The 19,509-nt window shown below is 37.4% G+C and overlaps 1 protein-coding gene across 7 annotated transcripts in view; it reads left to right on the forward strand.

Moving 5' to 3' along the window:
• The window catches only part of PMS1 (PMS1 homolog 1, mismatch repair system component), a 43,196-nt gene extending 39,758 nt beyond the window's left edge, over positions 1 to 3,438 (forward strand). For 4 of the 7 annotated variants that reach the window (XM_065069849.1, XM_021286683.2, XM_005501717.4 and 1 more), the window contains exons 12-13: positions 209 to 360; positions 3,056 to 3,438. In XM_065069849.1, the coding sequence (XP_064925921.1) occupies positions 209 to 360; positions 3,056 to 3,247 (344 nt within the window). In that variant the 3' untranslated portion in view covers positions 3,248 to 3,438. The other 3 variants (XR_002412618.2, XR_002412619.2, XM_021286684.2) reach the window with 3 other exon arrangements.
• Positions 3,439 to 19,509: the final 16,071 nt, after the last annotated feature.

A 19,509-nucleotide genomic window follows, 5' to 3' on the forward strand; every position in this document is an offset into this window, starting at 1 on the left:
TGATGTGAATAGGCACACATCATAATGAAAGATTGGACAAATAAATGCTTTTCATTCCAAGGGAGGAGCAAAAAAAAATTCCCAATTGTATTGAATTTGTGAGACTAATTTACTAAGTTATTTTTGTATAGGTTTAATTTTCTCTGAATTGTTCCAGAATAGAAATGATAGCAGTCTATAAAGTACTGTTTTGGTTTTGTATTTTCAGGTGCAGAATGCCATCTGGAAATAGAAGGGATAGCTAATTGTCTGCCCTATTATGGTATTTCTGATTTGAAAGAAATTCTGAAGGCAGTAGTTGATGGAAATGCAAAGGAAGTACATGAATGTAGGCCTCTCAAAGTGATAAATTACTTGGAGGTAAGACAGAAGTTTGCTTTTAAGTATTAGCCAGCTAAGCTTCTAATTCTTAAACAGCTTGAAAAATCTTTCTTCAGCTTTCTGTTTTAGTTAAGGTAGTTCTGTTCTATGTTATTTTTGAAAAGGAGAATGTCATATCCTCTCTGAGGTGTGTGGGTTTTGCGTTGTTTACCAAAATACTTCCATCAGATATTTCCAAAACCAGTCACCCAATGTGATATAATACATGCTGAGAGCTGGTGTTCACCTAGTGATTCTACATAGGCCATTTTCAGACTAGAAAGACATTCTCCATGTTACAATACGAAACTGCCATGGGCTTGCTTTCGAAGTCCAGAAGGCAGTTGAATCCAGAACAGTCATCAGGATTTAACTCCTTTAAAAATAAGTCTGTGAAGAAGTTATAAAATGGTCTAAGGTAATACTGTATGAAAAGTAGGCATTAGTTGAAGCTTAATTCTCATGTAAAGCTCAAAGAGATGTACATTGTGAAAATCAGAAAGTGCACCATTACCACTTGAAGAAGAATACCTATTATTCATTTAAAGAAAGGGCAGAGATAGACAAATAGAAACACTTTTTCTTTTTGCTAAAAAAGCAAGCAGTCCCTGGAATTAAGACATTGAAGTAACAAATGAAGAGTTGCATGTGGTGAAACCCATATGCTTCTGCAAATGCTTGTGTTTAGTTAACATCAGTAACTTCGGCAATTAAAGGAAGTACGTACTGACAAGCTACAGGGCCTTGTAAGTCCACTCTGTTTAATATGTTATTAAGTTCTTGGGTGCCCTGGCAGAGAGGAAACCATGTGTTCTTCACAAGCAGGCACCATTATTAGTTGCCAGAAACATGGTACTTGAGTAAAAGGATCTTTAATCTCTTTCTTTACAGAAGTTATTATGCAACAGTTGAGACTGGAATGACTCTTGTTAATATTTGATATGCAAATAGATAAAATCATCCATCCAGAGAAAATAATGGGCGTGAAGTTTCAGAAACAAGTAATATTTGTGGTACTGGTTGAAGCTGAGTAATTAACAATAGTAATTTTCTGTCACTTCTTGTCTAGATGTTTCACTAATGCTATCTTTAATCCCAGTTCTTAAGATCTCTGTTCAAAAATGTTACCAAAATAAATGCTAAGTCTTATTTAAGTGCTTGCTAACATGCTTTCCTGAATTGGGTTACTTCAAAATGGGACCTAGGCATTTATACAGAATATGTGTTTCACTTTTTAAACAGTTATTATACAAACCTTTCCCTGTTTTTTGGGAGCAGTAAGTTTACAGCTGCTATTCTGTTGTGTACTACTGAACCATTCTTGTGCACTCATGAAAGAAGCTTAAACAAGAGATGAGTTACATATTGAGACAGGAATGATTTGTAACTTGGTTTGGGGGTGGAAGCTTTATTTCCTCAGCTTGCAAATAGCCATCAGTCAGATTGAAGAAGATGGAGTTGGTTTATATATATATATAGAGAGAGAGATATTCTCACACGCACACGTGTGTGTATCTGTATACAGATATATGTAGATATACACACATACATATGAAGGTATATATCAAGAGATTATCAAAGGAAGGCTTATTAGCCAAACTGGTGATCCTGCGAGAAACTGTTAGAAAGAAGATGCGTGTGCAGCAGTAACAGTAGCTGGAAAATATTAAATACTAACTGGGAAGTATATGGTTTGCTGTCATGAAAAAAAAAATGACAAATAAGCACTGAGTTTTTTTGCCATTCTGGGGGGTAAACACTGGAAACACCATTCACTGTTGTGTTCAGAATTGCAACTTCTATCATAAGTTTTATGTTTGAGCAGGCATGTCTGCAGTTTTTGCTCTCTTTTGGTAGACCCAGAAAAAAGAACAGTGTGGTGCCTAAAGCAGCAGCCTTCCTAGGTAGAAAATAATCCACAGTGATGTTTTTTTCCACTTGGAGGCATGGGAAAAGATTCCAGACTAACAAATTGAGAAGATTCAGATTAAAAGATTATGAATGCTTTTTTCAGGTTTGTACAATGTAAAGGGAGGTTGCCTGCCACTTCCCTTTCTGTCTGGGCATCACAGAAGAGAAAGCAATGGCAGCAAGGCCCATCTTGGAGGAGGAAACAAAAAAACTGACTACTTCTTTTTGAAGTTGCTTGATTATTTGAGGGTGGGTGCTTCAGTAATTGTGTTTAGCAGTCACTTCTGCTTTCTAGTATTGAGAGATAACTGGATGCAATAGACAATATTTAATACAACTTTAATACAAAATTTCACTATAGTATATTTACAGTTTTGTTTTGCTGACTGTTTGACTTCATTTATGTTAGTTCTAAAGTTTGTGGTGTAGAATGTATCCTGTGAACTGGTAAACATCTTCAGCCGATACTGGTGCCAAGAGGAAATAAGATATTCAGGAACACATAGCACGTTGCAAAAGTGGACCCTAAAGGAAAGAGTACAAGCATGACCAGAAGATTGACTTGGTGTGACTCCATTGTACGAGTGTCATTAAATGAGTGATAAGATATGTTTAGAGTTACGTTTGGATTTCTGGGATTCGGAATATGTATCAGCAGAAAAGAGAAGAGGGACCTTTAAACAGTATGTGCTGAATTTGTACTTTGTGGTAGCCCCATGTTAATGTGTTAAAAAGTGGTACTTTAAAACTGTTGACTTTTTGTGTTTGTTTTTCCTTTCCACAGGGAGAAGCAGTACGTTTAGCTCGGCAGCTGCCATTACATTTGTCAAAAGAAGACGTACAAAACAAAATTTACAGAATGATGCAACAGCTTGGAAAGGAAAATAAAGGCTGTGTTCATGGTCGTCCTTTTTGTTGTCACTTAGCAGATATTCCAGAAGATGACAAGCACAACTCCATGGAAATTATTGAGTAAATGGAACATTTTGTTTGGGATCATATATCTCTTGCTTAATTTTCATCATTACTCTGTAATTTCAGTATGTTTTGTGCAAAGTTTTTGTATAATGCCTTTTCATTATCGTGTGTTCACACTCTAGAGACTTCTTTATTTAAATTCAAATACTACTTTAAAACTGGAAATAAATACTGTAGAGAAACAGTTTACCACTGTTTTTTAAAGAGTTTGTTAAAGAAATGTTCGCAACTTTTTTGATGCTTTCCTTATTGCTGCAGGTTTAGAAAATATCAGTATGTCAAAAAGATTTAGATGTGAAGTGGCTAGAACTTGCTTTCATGAGAGCCTGGCAAAGTTTATTGTACTAAGGATATAAAATGTTAATTTTCAAAGGAATGCCAGATAGCGGTAGGTATTTAAATGTGGCATTGCCATATGCAATTATTGTTGTTACACTTTTATGGTGTTGCATTTGTATTTCAGAGTTGTTAACTGGCACAAATGAGTGCTGAAGACCTCATGTCCAGGCTTCAAAAAGCTTTTCTCTAAACCGTGCAAATAATTCAGAGTATTTTTAACCTTAGCTTACAAAAGTATGATTCTTAAAAATATAGTACACTCTTAAAACTTTAGATAAACAAAAACTGGCCAATGACTTGAAAGCTGAAGGGAGCAGAGTCACAGAGTGCAGGTTGGCACTGAAAGCATATGCAGATATGTGTGTTGGTGCAGTGCTATACAGGAGTTGTTTGGGGTTGGGAGACATAAGCAGTCCTTGCTCAAAGAGAATGTGGCATAATCAGGGCAAAGTCTGGTGTATAGAGAGCTACTGCTTCGGGTAAACTTGTTCATTCTCTTTCTACTGGCAGGCAATGTTTACTCTTCTATTTCAAATAGTATCTGCTTCTCTAATCTGCCCAGTTATGCCTTCTGTGCACAGCAGATGGAACATCTGTGGAATAATATGTTTTAAAAGTTTCAAGAACGACCACCTGAAAAATCCTGTCTCTCCACAGTTGTTCTGCTGTAGCAAATCTCTACATGATGCAAACATGGTGGTTAGGCTGAGCTTTGTAGTGTTTCTATGGCTGCTAGGCAGATGGGTGAAGGTTGGCAAAGGGGCCTGAGTGCAGACTGGTTTGTGGCCAGGGGTGTCAGACCAGACAAGCAAATCTACAATCTGAAAGTGTAAATTATCTGTGGCTCTATATCAAACAATGCCAAACTGGTGAACTAAGAGATCACATCCCAGCAATACATGAGAGCATATAAATTCTGAACTGAAATGTAATTATTATATTTTTCTGTGGTTAATTAAGTTCATCCTTTTTGTATAGAGGAGATGTTTATAAATTCTAATTGGAGAAAGGTAAATACAGAAATACAAATAGAGAAAACATTAACTGCACTCTCTAGCAGTCATTTTAGCTAACCACATTAATTACGGTGTGTCTGCCTCAAAGTAGCTCTGTTATAGTGCAGAGTTCATGTACAAGCATTTGGAGTGAGCTGCTTAGGGGGATACTCTCGTCTGCTCTGGCACATGTGGACTTCTGCTCTGTTCACAAGTGCTGATGTTTGCCCAGGAGGCATGCAGAGGAAGGTTTAGGGGACATAGAATGCAAATGCATGGGAAAGTTTTGTTTATTACCTTTCCCAATATGTGGCAGAATGGTGCAAAGGCCTGAGCTAAGACGTGGTAGTAAACAAGGTGCTCTCCTGTTGCTGTCCTGGGGTGTGTATCCTTTACCCTGTGCAGGAGGAGGAGCACAAGAACCTGCAGCTTCCTCCATTGCTGTTCACCACCTCTGCCATGCATGTGAGATCAGATTGGGAACAGCTGAAGGGTATTGAGTGAGTGCTGTGTCGTGGTAGTTCAGTGTAAATTGGGAAGGAGAGGTCTCTTTCTGGAATGAGATAAAGTTTGATATCTGGGAATTAAGACACAGCCAAGAATAAAACACCTTTCTGGTTATGGGTACCAAAGGAGTGTGGGCAGCATGGGGACTGATGAGGGGGAAAAAAGCTAGGATGATCAGAGGGCACGAGCAGCATATCTTTCCAAACTTAAGTGGCGAGAGAGGCACAAGATGAGAATGTCACTGGAAGACTGGGTGCTCGTTGGCTGTAAATGTCACTTAGTGCAGAAGATGTGAATTTTTAGAATGGACGTGAGAAGGTGGATAGAGACACAGGAAGGAGACGTGACTCTTGGCTCTAAGGGGGAAACAGGATCCTGGCCTTGCAGTGGATGCATAAGGTTATAGTTTTATTTTTATTCTGTTTGGATACAAACTGCAAGAGTTTAGAGAGTAACCATTACAGTGAGAAAAGCCGAAGGCAAGCTGGAGAACAGAAATTTATTTCCAAACTGAGTTTATTGGACTTAAATGAATATGTGCACTAATTTTAGCTGATTAGGAGTAAAATGTGTAGTATTTAATGAGATTAATCCTGGCTAGTTCTTTTCAAAAGGTAAAATAGCTGTATCCTAATTCTACTGGAGCAAATGCCAGTATCTTTGATAAGATTAGAGTCAACATCAAGTGCTTTGATATAATAGTACCGTTGCAGAGGACAAATTGTTTTATAGGTGTTCAGGCCCTAGGCTGAGGATAAAAACTGATTGGTTAATTGATTTTTTGCAAGTGCTGAAGGGGGGGGTTAATTGCTATTGGAGCCAATTAGCATCAGGCACTGCTGTGGGTGTAGGTGTACTAGGGGAGGTGGTTGGGAGCTGGGTCCTTCCCTCTTCTTTCCCTCACTCCTGGCCGGGTTTGCTGTCCTGTGCCTCAGAGGGCTGCTGTGGATTTCTTCCTTAGGTACATGTATGTACAGTTTGTTTCTGTCTCCATGGGACGCTGGGGATAGATGTGTGGCTGGTGACTGCAGTGGGTGCTGTAGCACAATCCAGGTGTCTCCCTGCTGCCGTGCTCATGGTTGGAGTGGTTGGGGGTTGAAATTGAAGTTGTTGAAATTGTGATTTCTTCTGATACTGTGCTGAAGGGAGATCACTTTGGATAGGGTGGGTCTCTCCTTGTTTTATCCAGTGTGGACAGAAGGAAATAATGACTGTGTCATAGTGGGGCATTTCAGGGGGCTTCTAGTGTTTGTGCTGCTCTCTGCTGGTATTTTATTTTTGTGCAGTTTTGGCCATTTAAAATGGCCATTTAAATAGGCAGGTCTGAGGTTGACCATGAATGAGCATCATTCCAGCAGGTCCAAGTGTTACTGCTTATGATGCTCCTCCTGTGTTGCATATTTGCCTTCCCAAAATATGCCTAGTGCAGGTAGCAGTGTTCCCTGTTTGATAATGTAGAGCTTTCCAGGCTAAAGCATGATCTCATAATGAAAAGCAAAAAATCTTTTGGTTGTGTGTATTTTTTGGAGGAACATTTGTATGATTGGTGTGCAGCTCAAGTGTTCACCTCACCCAAATTCTGAAAAGGTACTTATTCTTTAAATAGCAAACCACTGAAGATCAGTTTTCTTTCTAAATACAGGAAAATCTCATTGAAAAAAAGAATTCTTTTTCTTTCCATATAAATATGGGTATAAGAATGAAAATGGAGGTAGCACCTTTTGCATATTTCTTTTATGAATGTCTTAGGGATCTTAATGTTGAAGTTTCCATTTCCTCTCACTTAAGTGCATGTGTAAAGAAGTTTTGAGTATTCGTGTAGGTTTTTTTATCCTTTACTATGGGTAGTAGCAGTTCAGGAAATAATAGCAAAAACAGAGGAACACTTGACTTATTTCAGGAGCACTTAAGAAGTCGTTGGTGACAGTAAAATCTATGATATATTTTGTGATTTGTTAGAATGGGCTCTTCTGTATTTCCATATTTGAATATGGAATAACTAAAATATCTAGTAGTAGAATCAGTATTCCTAAGCAACACACTGTATAGTTATCTATCCACCTATTTCTCAGTCTCAATTTGTGCAAGTGGCTTCCTTCCATTTCACTTTTTTTCTACATACATGTTGGTATTGTTTTCATGAAAGTAAGCATCAAAGACCATTTTCTTAGGTTTTCAAAAGCATTGTAATGTCTGTTTTTCAGAGCTTGTTTAATGTTGCATAAAGCAAGCTTGGTTTTAGATTGATAGGATTTTAGGGGGTTGTTTTAATAAATCTATAATACTGAGTTGATTTTTTTGGTTGCAACAGAAATATTGAAGGATTTTGAATGTTTCATTTCTTTTGCACCCAGCGTTTAACAGCCTGGGTTAACAGTTCTAAGCTAGTTAAGGTACATCCATTTAATTTTGCAATTGTAAAGCTGCCAGAAGTAGTTTTTATTTTTTTCCTCTCTCCATGTCATTTTCCCTAAGTATGGAGTATCATATCTGAAATTATGGAGAATATAAATGTGGAAATGTTAAATCTTTTGTTAATGGCTTCGAATTAAGCACACATTGTTGCAGATGATTTGGAGGACTTATTTAAAGTAAATATACAATTTCAAGCTCAATTATCATTCATAGTTTAACTAAACATAGTGAGATATTAGGTCTGTGAATTTGATACAGTGTTACTTCGTAATTACGATGCTTTTTTACAGTAAATTTGATATAGAACAGTTGCAAAAGGAAAGCTGCTGAATAGTGTGACCAACCGTTTTATGGGACACATCTGGTGCATTAGTTCAGGATGTGCCCTGCAGAAGAACAGAGCCTTTTGCACAAACCGAGAAGGAAGCTAACTCCACATGTATATGTTTTGCGGACGTGTGGAGAGGTTAAACAATTAGGGGTTAATTGTGTAAGCTAATAGGAGGGGTGTTCATAATGTCATTTCAAAATAACTAAGGAGGAAATGGAGGAGAATTATTGTTTTGGAATCTCAAATGAATGGTTTACACCTGTTGATGTTACATTTAGAACAGCTGTTTCTTTTATTATCAGTAAACAGATGCAGAAAGTAATGGAATGTTTTAAAGCAATATGTTAATCCTGTCTTCCACTACTGAACATTCTCACAATATCCTGATTAAATATTAACTGTAATGCTGCTGTCATCTGCAGTTACAGCATTCTTATTTATTTTTTTTAGTCACTTTTGTACCTGAACTTGCAAATGTTTACCCGAAGTTGTTGTAGTCTTTCATCGACCCATCCTACGTCTTTTCGCACATCAGTAATTTTATCAATGATTCAATTGGTCTGAATTAGCCAAAGCAACCCTGACTTCGGTTTTGCCCAAAGGTTATTTCTGTATTTGTAATTTTAGCCTGAAACAAAACAAACTGTTAGGGGAGAAAAAAAATTGCTCTTGTGGGCCTAGGCTAATGCACATTTTGTGATTTGTTAGACTCCAGCTGAAGTTGCTTGGTATTATAGGTGAAGCTTTGCTCAGGGCCAGCACTTCCTACTGGAGTAGTACCAATCGTATTGTTTAATGCATGGAATTTTTTGTTTTATGTGAAAATAATTTTAATAATTTTATTTTCTGAATGTCTTACAACAAATATATAGTGCTACAAAGGTTTTGAAATACAGAACATCTGTTGTTCTGACAACCTCTTGGAAAAAAATGCCTCAAAACTGCAGAAGCAAAACCACATATACCTATTAAAAAAGTGTATGAAAATATTTTAGAATTAGTGCCTAAACTGACCGCAAGCTTCCTAGAAACCAGTAACTGCCACTCAGATGCCTAAAGCTGATAAAAGTAGTTCTTCAACTGGAAAAATTTGTAATTGCATTATCTGTAAATGTTCTAAAAAAAAAAATAAGTGAAATAATGTGTGGTTGTGGAGCATTACTAACTCAGCACTCCAAGAACGGAAGTGCAGAAGATTAACGCTGTAAAACTTGTTTGGCAGATTAGTTTTCAGGAAATGTAGAGACCAATGAATATGGCAGCTGCGTTATTAAAATACTGTATTTAAGCCCAGGTCAAATTGTTCATTCATGCATGGAGTAACTCAGCGTTAATTGAATCATTATATGTTTTACATCACCAGTATTTTTTGCTTTGGTACCTAAAATGCCTGTTTAAATTAAAATATTCACAAGGAACAAGCATTTTGACAGAGGAATACTGTATGAAGCATTTATATATGAGTGTTCACTTGTCGGGTCATTGCAGTAATAAAATTGCATTGGTACAGCTAAGGTTCTACCTTATTTCTAATGTCAGAATAGCCTATTGTTGTAGTATATTTAAAGATGCTTAGGTAAAGCTATTGAAGTTGATATAAAATGACAAAGAGGTAATGTCTTTCCTTGTTGTTAGCTTGGCACTGTTTGTGTTAGGTGAGTGTTCGTGATGAAAGAGAATTTACATTCTTAATTAAAATAAGGAGGAGGGAGGAGGAACCCTCTTGTGTTTAAGTAGTTTTAAGATAGTCCTGTCATCTCACTTCAAGAGAATGGAAAGGAGAATTATTTTGGACATAATTTGAGTTTATTTCATATGAAGCAGTTGCTGAAAGGTAAATGGTTTCAGCTGTGAGGAGCAGATCTAGGTATGATTCTTGTCAAACATGGCCAAAACTGATTTGTAATAAATAGATCGTTTCAAAGCAATGTGCTGGTGGATTTATGTTGTTCTTCACTTAAAGCAGGCAGAGTTTGACTATTATTTAGTCAGTACATATTCCTGATGTTCCCTGACAGCTCAGGTATGTGTAATTTAGAACAATAACCTGTTAATAGGTATGAAGATGTGTGAAACTATGTACATGTGGTTTTAAAAAATGTTCCCTTGTCAGAGGAATTCGTAGCCACCTCCATCACAGAACATTTCCTTAATTGTTGTCCTCAAAGCTTCACATTCAGCTTCAAAATCCTCTGTTCCAGAACTGCTTGCCTGAGATACCATTGCCATTTAGGAGAGCCGTAACTTCTGTGCTTTTATTTACATCAACCTTCGAGAAACTGAAAATGCTACCAGCTCCTTTAGGGAGTGTGGAGTTTGAACTTCAGTTCTGATTTATATTTGTGAGTGTGATGATGCATCAACAATACTGGAAAAAAAATTGAGACTGGCCTTTTAGAATTGTAATATTTTGCACTGTTAATGACCTTTACTACAGAATGTGAAAACACTCTATAGTTGACCAGCCATGTGTAGATTAGGAAAGTGAAGAAACAGCTCAGTCAACCTGAGCTGGATGCTGAGATAACAGGGGGGAAGAAAACCCCAACTCTTCAACTTGGCTCCCACTATTGCGTTTGTGCTATCATGAGCATGAACCTAACGTTTAATGAGTGGATACGCTTAATTCTTGCCTAATTCTGAACTTGTGGAGTCCCCAGGACTGTAATTTCTGATGCTATACCGCTTTCAGTCACTGAAAGTTATGCAGGTTTTTATTATTGTGTGCTATTTCTTCTGCATTTATTTGGATACTATATAGGAAGAAGGTGTTGTGTTGAATTCTTAAATTATGTAAAGTAATGAGGGTTTCAAGAACCACTAGATTTTACTTTTTTCTTTAAAACAAACAAACAAACCCCAACACCTGTGTGGATGCAGAATTATAAGACTAAAAGCAAGCCCAGCTAAGGAAGGACTGATAAAGTATATTGCTATAATAACTGTCTTACCAGTTTTCTTCTGGTTGTCAGTTTAAGTAACTGTAGCTCAAAAATCTGGAGCAAGTATTTTGGCATAGCACAGTTTGTTGTAAGGAAGATTTAGTAGCTTGTTGTGTCCTATTTCTATAAACAGAAGTCATTTAGAGTTCAGCAGATATATTTAGAATCAGCATTTGTGCTGGTAGTTACAAGCTGAATAAGATAATCTTTGAAAAGCTGAATATGCAGAAGGGAATATTCATGTTCACATTTACCTCTCGACTAATTATCTTTCAAGACACTTTGGCATATTCACTAAAACCAACCTAAAAAATCGGAGAACACATTTATTATTTTATTTACAAATCTTTTAAATAAAGAGTGGAAGTGTTGTGTGCAAACTTGAATAGTTTTATGGTTATTGCCATACTGGGTCTGACCTTGTACACTTTACTGTGGCAAAATTCCATAATCTTCATAGAAGATGATTTTCTGTCTCAAGGAGTGAGTGTAAAACCCAGTAAAATGGAAAGCCAGAAGTTCTGGAGAGGTCTTCTCTGCTTTAAGCTGTTTAGGGTCAAAGTATTTTTTAACTTGTAATCTAACTTCTGATTTATTGACTTCAAGGTATGTGTAATACCTGAAAAATGTATGCAAAGTCTGTTAAAAGGTGAAGTTTTACAGCAAATAGTAAATTAAAACCATAGTGACCTTTTGGTCTTGCTGGTCATGTGCATAAAGATGTTCATCTGTTGGTCTGTACTAATCGCAGTAACAGGGCAGGGACAGCAGGCAGGAGCAATTGTATATGTGTTCTTCTCTTGTATATGTGTTCTTCTACTGTGCTTTTTATTGAGAAAATTTTGAAATTAAAATGTTTCTAATTAGCTTGATGCAATTTTTGCACATTTGGTTTTGGAAAATATAGTGGTTCTTTTTCTATGAAAAGATGGTTCATTTAGTGGTGCAAATAGATAGCAGTGCCCTAATTTAAATTTCAGTTGATATTTCTCCCCTTACTGTTAGCTCTGGCAATATTGGTGTGAAGTCTGGTAATTTTTACTATATCACTTCTGGTATAGATTTTGCCAAACAGGACTTTGAATGCATTGGCTTAAAAGTATGTTGTGCTTTTTCCTCCTGTATTTTCACACATTAGCGACTGTTTTCCTTTTTCCTGTATCGAGTGTCCATGCTTTCAGCATCACAAAAAATGTCACCTGATCATATGATCACCTCATCACCTTACTAAAGAAGGGTCTTGCAAGGATTGTTTTGCAAATAACTAAAACCTCCATTTTATATTATTGTGTCTAAACAGGATGTTTTCCAGTTTTTACCATGTTTGAATTTTGATTATTTCAGAGAAGTGTTCATGCAAGTGTATTTATTTTAAATGTCATTAGAGAAGAGAGAAAACATGAGTACATTTTCTTGGGTTACTTACAGAGATTATAAAGCGATACTTTAGAGTGTTTGTTGCTGTTCATGCAAGTGTCAGAAACATGGAGTTATATGCACAAACGAGAGGCATATTATGCCCATTTGTCCCCTTGTTAAAGTGGTGTATTGAGAGGAGGACTGGACATGGCGCTGGCTGTTGGCAAATCTGGGAACAGAACATATCACCCTGATAGTGTTTCCCCACTTTAACTACACTGGAAGTCTCCTTGTCAGGGAAAATTATATGCTGGTACCAAATGATATATATGATGTGCAACACAAAAGATTTCCTGTTTTCAGTTTATGTGACATGACCTGAGGGCTAACTGGAGAAAACATCACTGAGAAAGTGCTACAGCTACATATACAAGTGCTCCTATTGATACGTTATTTTTCTAAGATTTTGCTGAGTAAAGCTATTTTCATACATAAGTGTTTTGGCCATCTGCAACTGCTTGTCAGTGAGCCTGGTTTGAGAACACTGGCCGTAATTGTAACCTCAGGAATGTGTGACCAGCTCGCGGCCAGCTGTGCATGCCCTGACTTTTCCCAGGTGTAAGATACATGGCCACTTTTGTTCACTTTAACCAATGGGGCAAAATACAGTCCTTGTTTTTCCCCACCTTGTGTTAAACCTAAAACCTGCCGTTCTTTATTACTTTTTTTAATATGTCATAGCAAACAATTAGATGAAGTTGTCCATGTTGTTTAATTGTGCATACGTGACACAGTGCCCAGCATCTATATGATAGTGTGTATTTACAGAAATACAAAGAGTCCTCGGTGTGTCGTGATCTTGTTACGAATTAACAGTGCTGACCCTGCAAATCACACAAATGCTCTTTTTTGTTGTTGTTTGTTTGTTGGAAAAAGTTTTTACTTACATTTCAGTAGCACAGATATTTCTACAGTTCAAGCCTCTTCAGCTAGAGTAGGTTTGGCTACATTTTCTAATTGGTTTTATTTTAATGATCCGTTTCATGATCAAAGAAACACTTACTAGCTGTCTTCTGCATGTGAGTGTGGTTGGAACTCCTAAATCCAACCTGGAGTTGTCTGCATAGAGGTTTTTGTATGTTGACTTTACCTGTGTAGCATTTTCTGTTGAAGGTGAGACATTAATAGCTTGAAAGCAATACATGTGAGCACAGGTCTTTGAGGTGTTGAAGGGGGAGAGCACTTCTAGTAATCACAAGGACAAAATTTCCTCCATGGCCAGTGACACTCTGTTTAGTCAAGAGAAAGCATGAGATTACTTTATGGATGTGATAATTTGCACAGTGCGATTGTTATAAAGGACTAAATGCACTTCTCAAGTCACTGCAGGTGGCTCTTCTTTGCCAACAGTAGTAGATAAGGACAAGAAATGGGTTTGTAACCAATTCTTTAGCGATAACGTGTGTCTTTTTGATCAAGTAAAAGTTACCTACCTATTTGGATTGGTTTTCATGGGATGAACTCAGAGCTTCAAGCAGGCCTGTGTCTTCTGTAACAAGTTTTAAGTTCATGAAGTATGAATTTCTGCCTTCTGTGACCTTTCAAAGACCTTGCACTGTTGGTTTTGGTCATCTTTGAACATAGTAAGGATACACAAGTTCTAAACCAGTGCTAGGGTTTTCTTAAATGTTCAGAAGTCAATGAGGGATAAGCACACATGAAAACTTACTTTGTGCCTAAACACTTTTCAAAATGCAGTTCTGTGGAGTCAGAAAGGCTCATTTAATCTTGAAAGTCAGTGAAAAATTAGGCCCTTGAACACCTGCTGACTCCTTGAAAAATGTACCCAAATTGTTTGGGGTGGAGGAGAAGATCATGCCAATCCAGTGCTGAGACCTGCTTAAACATAAATTTGTAGCAAGACCAGTTCTCCCGCATGGCTGCAATGATAGGGAGCACTCTTGCATGATGGCCTTATATAAAAGACTGAATGATGTGCTTTTTCAAGGGTGTTTTTGTAGTTAAAGTACCCCTCTGTGAATAATCTTTGAAAAAGAGGGAGCGTCCGCTCTCCACCAGAGCACATGGCAGAGCTGATAAGACCTGGGATAAAACCGCATGGTACAAATCACTCCTAAGTGATTTGTGCCTCTGACTGACGTCTCTGGTGAAGGCTCCCAGATGCAGACCAGCCCTGTGAGATTGCCGTAACCACTGGTCTTCGGTATTTCCTGTGAAACTTACACCTAATGTTCAAAATCTGTATCAGCACTGAACTGTTCTGTCTTTCGTTTTCTCTTCGTCAAGGTGGCTTTTCTCATTAGCATAAATCATAAAGCTCCTGCAGCAGTAGCATTGTCTGTATGATATACAGCATCTCCGCTGGGGCCAGGGAATATTTACAACCCAAAATGCTCTGCTTTCCTTGGTTTGGCGAAGCTTTTCATTGTTTCTTCTTTCTCAGTTCTGGCTATAAGAGTCTTTAAGAGAAAATCATATAGAATACCATGATACTTCTATAATTGTGCTCATCTGATGTGAACAAATGCACCCCGTGGTCATTCAGAAGTTTAAAAACATTAAAATAAAAATATCCGCAGTGCATTACATTAGAATATAGTAAAGAAGTGAAATGGCTCTAAATTGTTTTGTAACCTAGTTGAAGAAATAACTTCTATGGGGTATGGATACATAATGTAAACCGCTTCAAAGAGTATTTGGCAGTCTCTGGGAATTTGCTTCAAATGCTTTTCATTCAATAGGAGTGAAAAGCATTATAGCTTCACTTGATATTTTATTTTGGAGGAAGGATGCTTGGAATCAAGTCTACTTTTTTTCTAATTGCTTGGAGGCGACAGTGGGGGAAAAAGATGAGCTGCACGCTTATATTTCTTCCTACCTGCTCATCTTTGTTACTTTCATTGTTGCCTTTAAGTTTCAGTCTTACTTAAGCAAAAAAAAAAAATGCACACACATAGATCTACTAACATAAGATATATTCATAAGTGTAATTGGTGACATTGACTTCATATATGGAAGAAACTGATTTGTACACAAGCTTTAGTTTCCTGTTCTTTCTCAGAGGAGGAATAGGTATTTCTGATGCCATCTTCCTATCCGTGTATCTTTATAGTACCTACTGATTGTCATACCTGCTTTCTTTATGAGCACTTAGGACTCACTGGAGTAGGAAACATTTTCTTCTTGTACAGCTTTTGAAAAATCACCAAGAATTGCTCTCATTCAGTGCAGCTTTCAATCGTGTTTCCTTCTGCCACATTTTCATCAGGTATTGCAGACTAAGAAGCATTAATCTGCTTAGTTGGTGAGTGGAAACCGCAGGGAACAACTAGAAGCTGATGATTTTTTTTTTTCTCTTCCCCCCGACTTTGCTTCTGTAGCAGCATAGGAAACCAGTTGAGCAGAGCTGTTAGCCTTGCTCCTGAGGCCTAATATAAATTAAAGGTCCTGAGCACTAGGGGTTGTTAAAATTCTCATAGGGCTCTTTATAAGATGTTAGCCCCCATGGTCTGGCCGTGCTCCAAACAGGGTAATTACATTCTTCCTACCTAAATTCCCCCTGCAATTGCAATTTGATGTGCTGGTATTCCTCACTTCCCCTCCTCTGCCGTGCCCCGTGGAACAGTTGTCGCATTTCATCCCAGAGGTACTTGCTTTCGGTGACTGATGGAGTGATCTGTGTGGCGTCTATAAAGAGCCATTTGGATGAAATGTAACTTATGATGCTTAATTTTTTTTTTCTCTTTTAATTATCTGCTGTTTAAGATGGACTAGGTTAATGTGAGCCCTGAATGCATGTGAACTGTGTGTCACAGACCAAGAATGAGACAGTATCAACAACTGTTCTCCTACCTCATTGAACTTCTTCCCAGCAGTTTTAGATAGAAGTAACAGACCAAACTAAAAATATAGGAATGCTTTTCTAAAGGGTTCATTACAAAATAGGAAGATGAACCATGTAGTAAGGCTGTTTTTTTTTCCTCAATTGAAATACATATTGAACGATATATATGTACACATACATACATACATTATATATATATATAAAATGTTCCCTCTGCTTAGGGGTTCTGTTGTAACCTTAAGAGCAACATCTAAACACTCACATTCTAGAAGTTACACTTTTTCTACCATTTCTTATACTATAAATGCCTTTTATTATTAAACAACTACAGTTTCTATTAAAGATCTTGCATAGTAATTGAAAGTAAACTAATTATATATACATTTAAATGTTGTCTATAAGCAGACAGACACGGAGTTAGCACTCAGTGTTTGACGAGATAGTAAGGATACATCTGTATGGGGCCAATATACAGAGACTTCAAATACAGTGTTGTCTAAACGTGGTATGCACTTACCATGTATCTGCAATACATATAGGATACAGTGTTGTGGGGGGACATCTTTTTGTTTGGATCTAAGCCTAACTGTGCTACATAGGAAATCTTTGTTACAGACACGAAGCGGAATGAACTTGACTTTTATTTCGCGAGATGAGTTTGTTTGGTCTGTTGTGTATGACAGGCCATTGCATTTCGCTTGGTCTTAGTGTCAAGCCTAAATATGTGTTTAGGTCATGTATTTTTTGTCCTAGTATGTGAGCACACAGGCTACAGGTAGAAACAAAAGATTGTTGTTCACCTGTGCCAGTGTCCTCACTGATTTAGTGTGATCCCTCAGGTGAACTACTCACCATGCTGCAGGGAAAGCTGAAGATTTTGCAGGTGACTTTTCCAGTAGCGTAAGAAATGTATTTCCAGTCCCAGATGGCAAAAGTCAATATACGACCCAACGCAAGGGAGTATGATGCACCACCTGAGCTCCTGAGGGGATTCTCAGTTCTGAGTCAGTGCGGATCTCTGAGTGACTGAACCCCTGCATCAGCCAGTCAGTCACTCTCTGGTGATTCTGAGGAGGGTTAAAAAGGCAAAAACAACCAATCAACAGACAGAAATAAACTCCTCTTTATGTAAAATTAAACCAAAATCTTTTCACTATGATACAATAAGTTTGAAAGCTTGAAGCACGAACTGTCCTTGCGAGGTCTTTGCGTTTCAGTGAAAAACTATACTATTATGAAAATGAGATCTCTCTCTTTGACCTGTGAGGAAGGCTGAAATAAATTTACTTAAATATTTGACAACAAATTTAGCTCAATGTGCTTTACTGCTTGTTAATTAGAAAGGAGCTTATATTAACTGCATAGGCATGTGTTAATATGAGTTATACCTGTGCAATCCCCCTCAGTGTGGCTTTAATGGATTTTGAGTTGGAATTGGAAATTTAGTTCTGTTAGCTATGATCAGTTCAGACATACAGACTCGTACTTAAAAACAGTTTGCTGTTTAAAATAGAAATAAGCCATTTGTATGTTTTTAGTACTGTAACGTTTTAGAATGTGCTTTTTTTTATTTGCAATATAGAATAGTAAATATTTGCATAAAATATGGCTGTGCTATTTATCTTATGATCAGTTATAGTGAACGTTAACAATGCAGTTTAAAAATACGTTTAGCTTGTAATTCTGTTACAGAAGGAAATGTGTTATTTTTAATTAGTTTATGTCTAAGTAAATATAAATACCTTTAGTCAAACTGATGGTCTCCTAACAGGCACTAGAACAATGTACTCTCTCTTGCCATCAACTGTCACGTGCACTCATGTCTTGTAAGCATCCTAAAGTGTTTATATTCTTGAACTTTGGCAGATCAGCATCCTTGTATGTTTTCTAATAGCTTCTCTTTCCAAGATGAAACACAAACTCCTCAAAGCTTTCATGCAGAAAAAAAACCCTGTGCATTTTAATAATATAGAGACATTTCTTTTTTTGAATAATATTTTAGCTGAAGGCAATCTGATGGAATAAAGCAGCAAAGGATTTATTTAGATGGAAGATGATTCATAACTCGATACTGCGGAGACACAACCCCATAATTTTGTGCATCTGTGATCTTTCCAGCTTTTTTTGTTTTGTATCCTTTTTCTTTAGCTGACCACTGTGGTGGTCTGTTTTCCATTAATGTAAGTATCAAAATTAGTTTTCCAGAAATTAAAGAACAATATCTATATTTTGGATTAATTTTAATTCAGATTTTCTGTTCTTTCAGCAAATAGTCTCTGGTGTTTGTGCTGCCCCCACCCCACTCCTTTGTTGTTTTTTTGCTGCTGCTGCTGTTTTATCCTCTCCCTTCAAGAGAAGGGAGGAATGTGCTCTTTTCCTCTACTCATGCCTGGCTTTCTCACTGTCTCTTGCTCTTTCTGTTTTGTCACTCACAACTGTCTGGTTTTGTTTGTTTTTTAACTTTCCATCTACAGCTTCTTTCCCCCCTAGCACTCTCTGTTCTCCTGAATAACTTCAATTTAATTTAAAATGCCTTTTTTGTTGAATTACAAATTCCATTTTATAGCACTCTGAAGCTTTCCTGTCTAAGGCTGAAAGAAAAAGGTGGGTTTTTTTTCTGCTCCACACAGTTTCCTATCTCTTTTTATGTTTTTCTTCTCATCAATACCATTTTTCTTCCTTTTCAACCTGTCTCTTTAGCCCTCCAAACTCAAGATTTCCCTTCTGTGGTTTCATGTAATTAAAGACACACTTTGATACTTAAATATTCTAAATTATGTACAAAATTTGGTTAATTGGAGTTGTATTAAGCGTTTTGGGGGAAGAATAATTTTCAGTACTAGTGTCCTACTCAATGTGGGAAAAATACTTCAGAAATTTCAAAAAAGGTATTAAAGCAATTTTTCTCGGAGCCCGGACTTCCTCATATTTAGGAGATTGTGTCGTCTACACAAGTCTTGCCATTCACTAGAGTGAAACTGTAGCTGTATCTGTACATACCCCAAAAATTCATCATCATTATGGGATTCTGTCTTTAATGACTGCTCTAAATTCCTTTTTTTTTTTTTTTTTTAATAACTATTTTGTTAACTTCGTTGTGGAGACAGGTGGATATTTACACAAAAATTCGTTGTGCTCTTGGGGAAACCAACCATACCAGGAATACTCACTTTAACTGAAATTGAGATAAATAATTTGAGGGTGACTTACGTTTTGAAACAGTTAATGCTCTTGTAGGAGGAGATGAGGGGTAGATAAATGGTGAACAACTGGGAAGCTGGCTCTGAAGCACGTGCTTCTGAATTTGAACACTGACTAATCTGTTTTGGCTGTTGCTGGCAGCGCAAATAACAGCATGATGCAAAACCTTCCTGTTTTCTGCCTGCTCTCCGGATTTAAGTTCCCCCACAGAGCAAGCAGCAGCCGTGGGCCAAGCCCTGGGTGGCAGGGCCAGGAGCAGCAGCTTGGCCGGGGCTTTTCTTCTGGCGTGGCCAAGTCTGCAGCCTC

Source organism: Columba livia, chromosome 7 (assembly GCF_036013475.1).
Source record: "Columba livia isolate bColLiv1 breed racing homer chromosome 7, bColLiv1.pat.W.v2, whole genome shotgun sequence".
Classification (NCBI taxonomy): Eukaryota; Metazoa; Chordata; class Aves; order Columbiformes; family Columbidae; genus Columba; species Columba livia.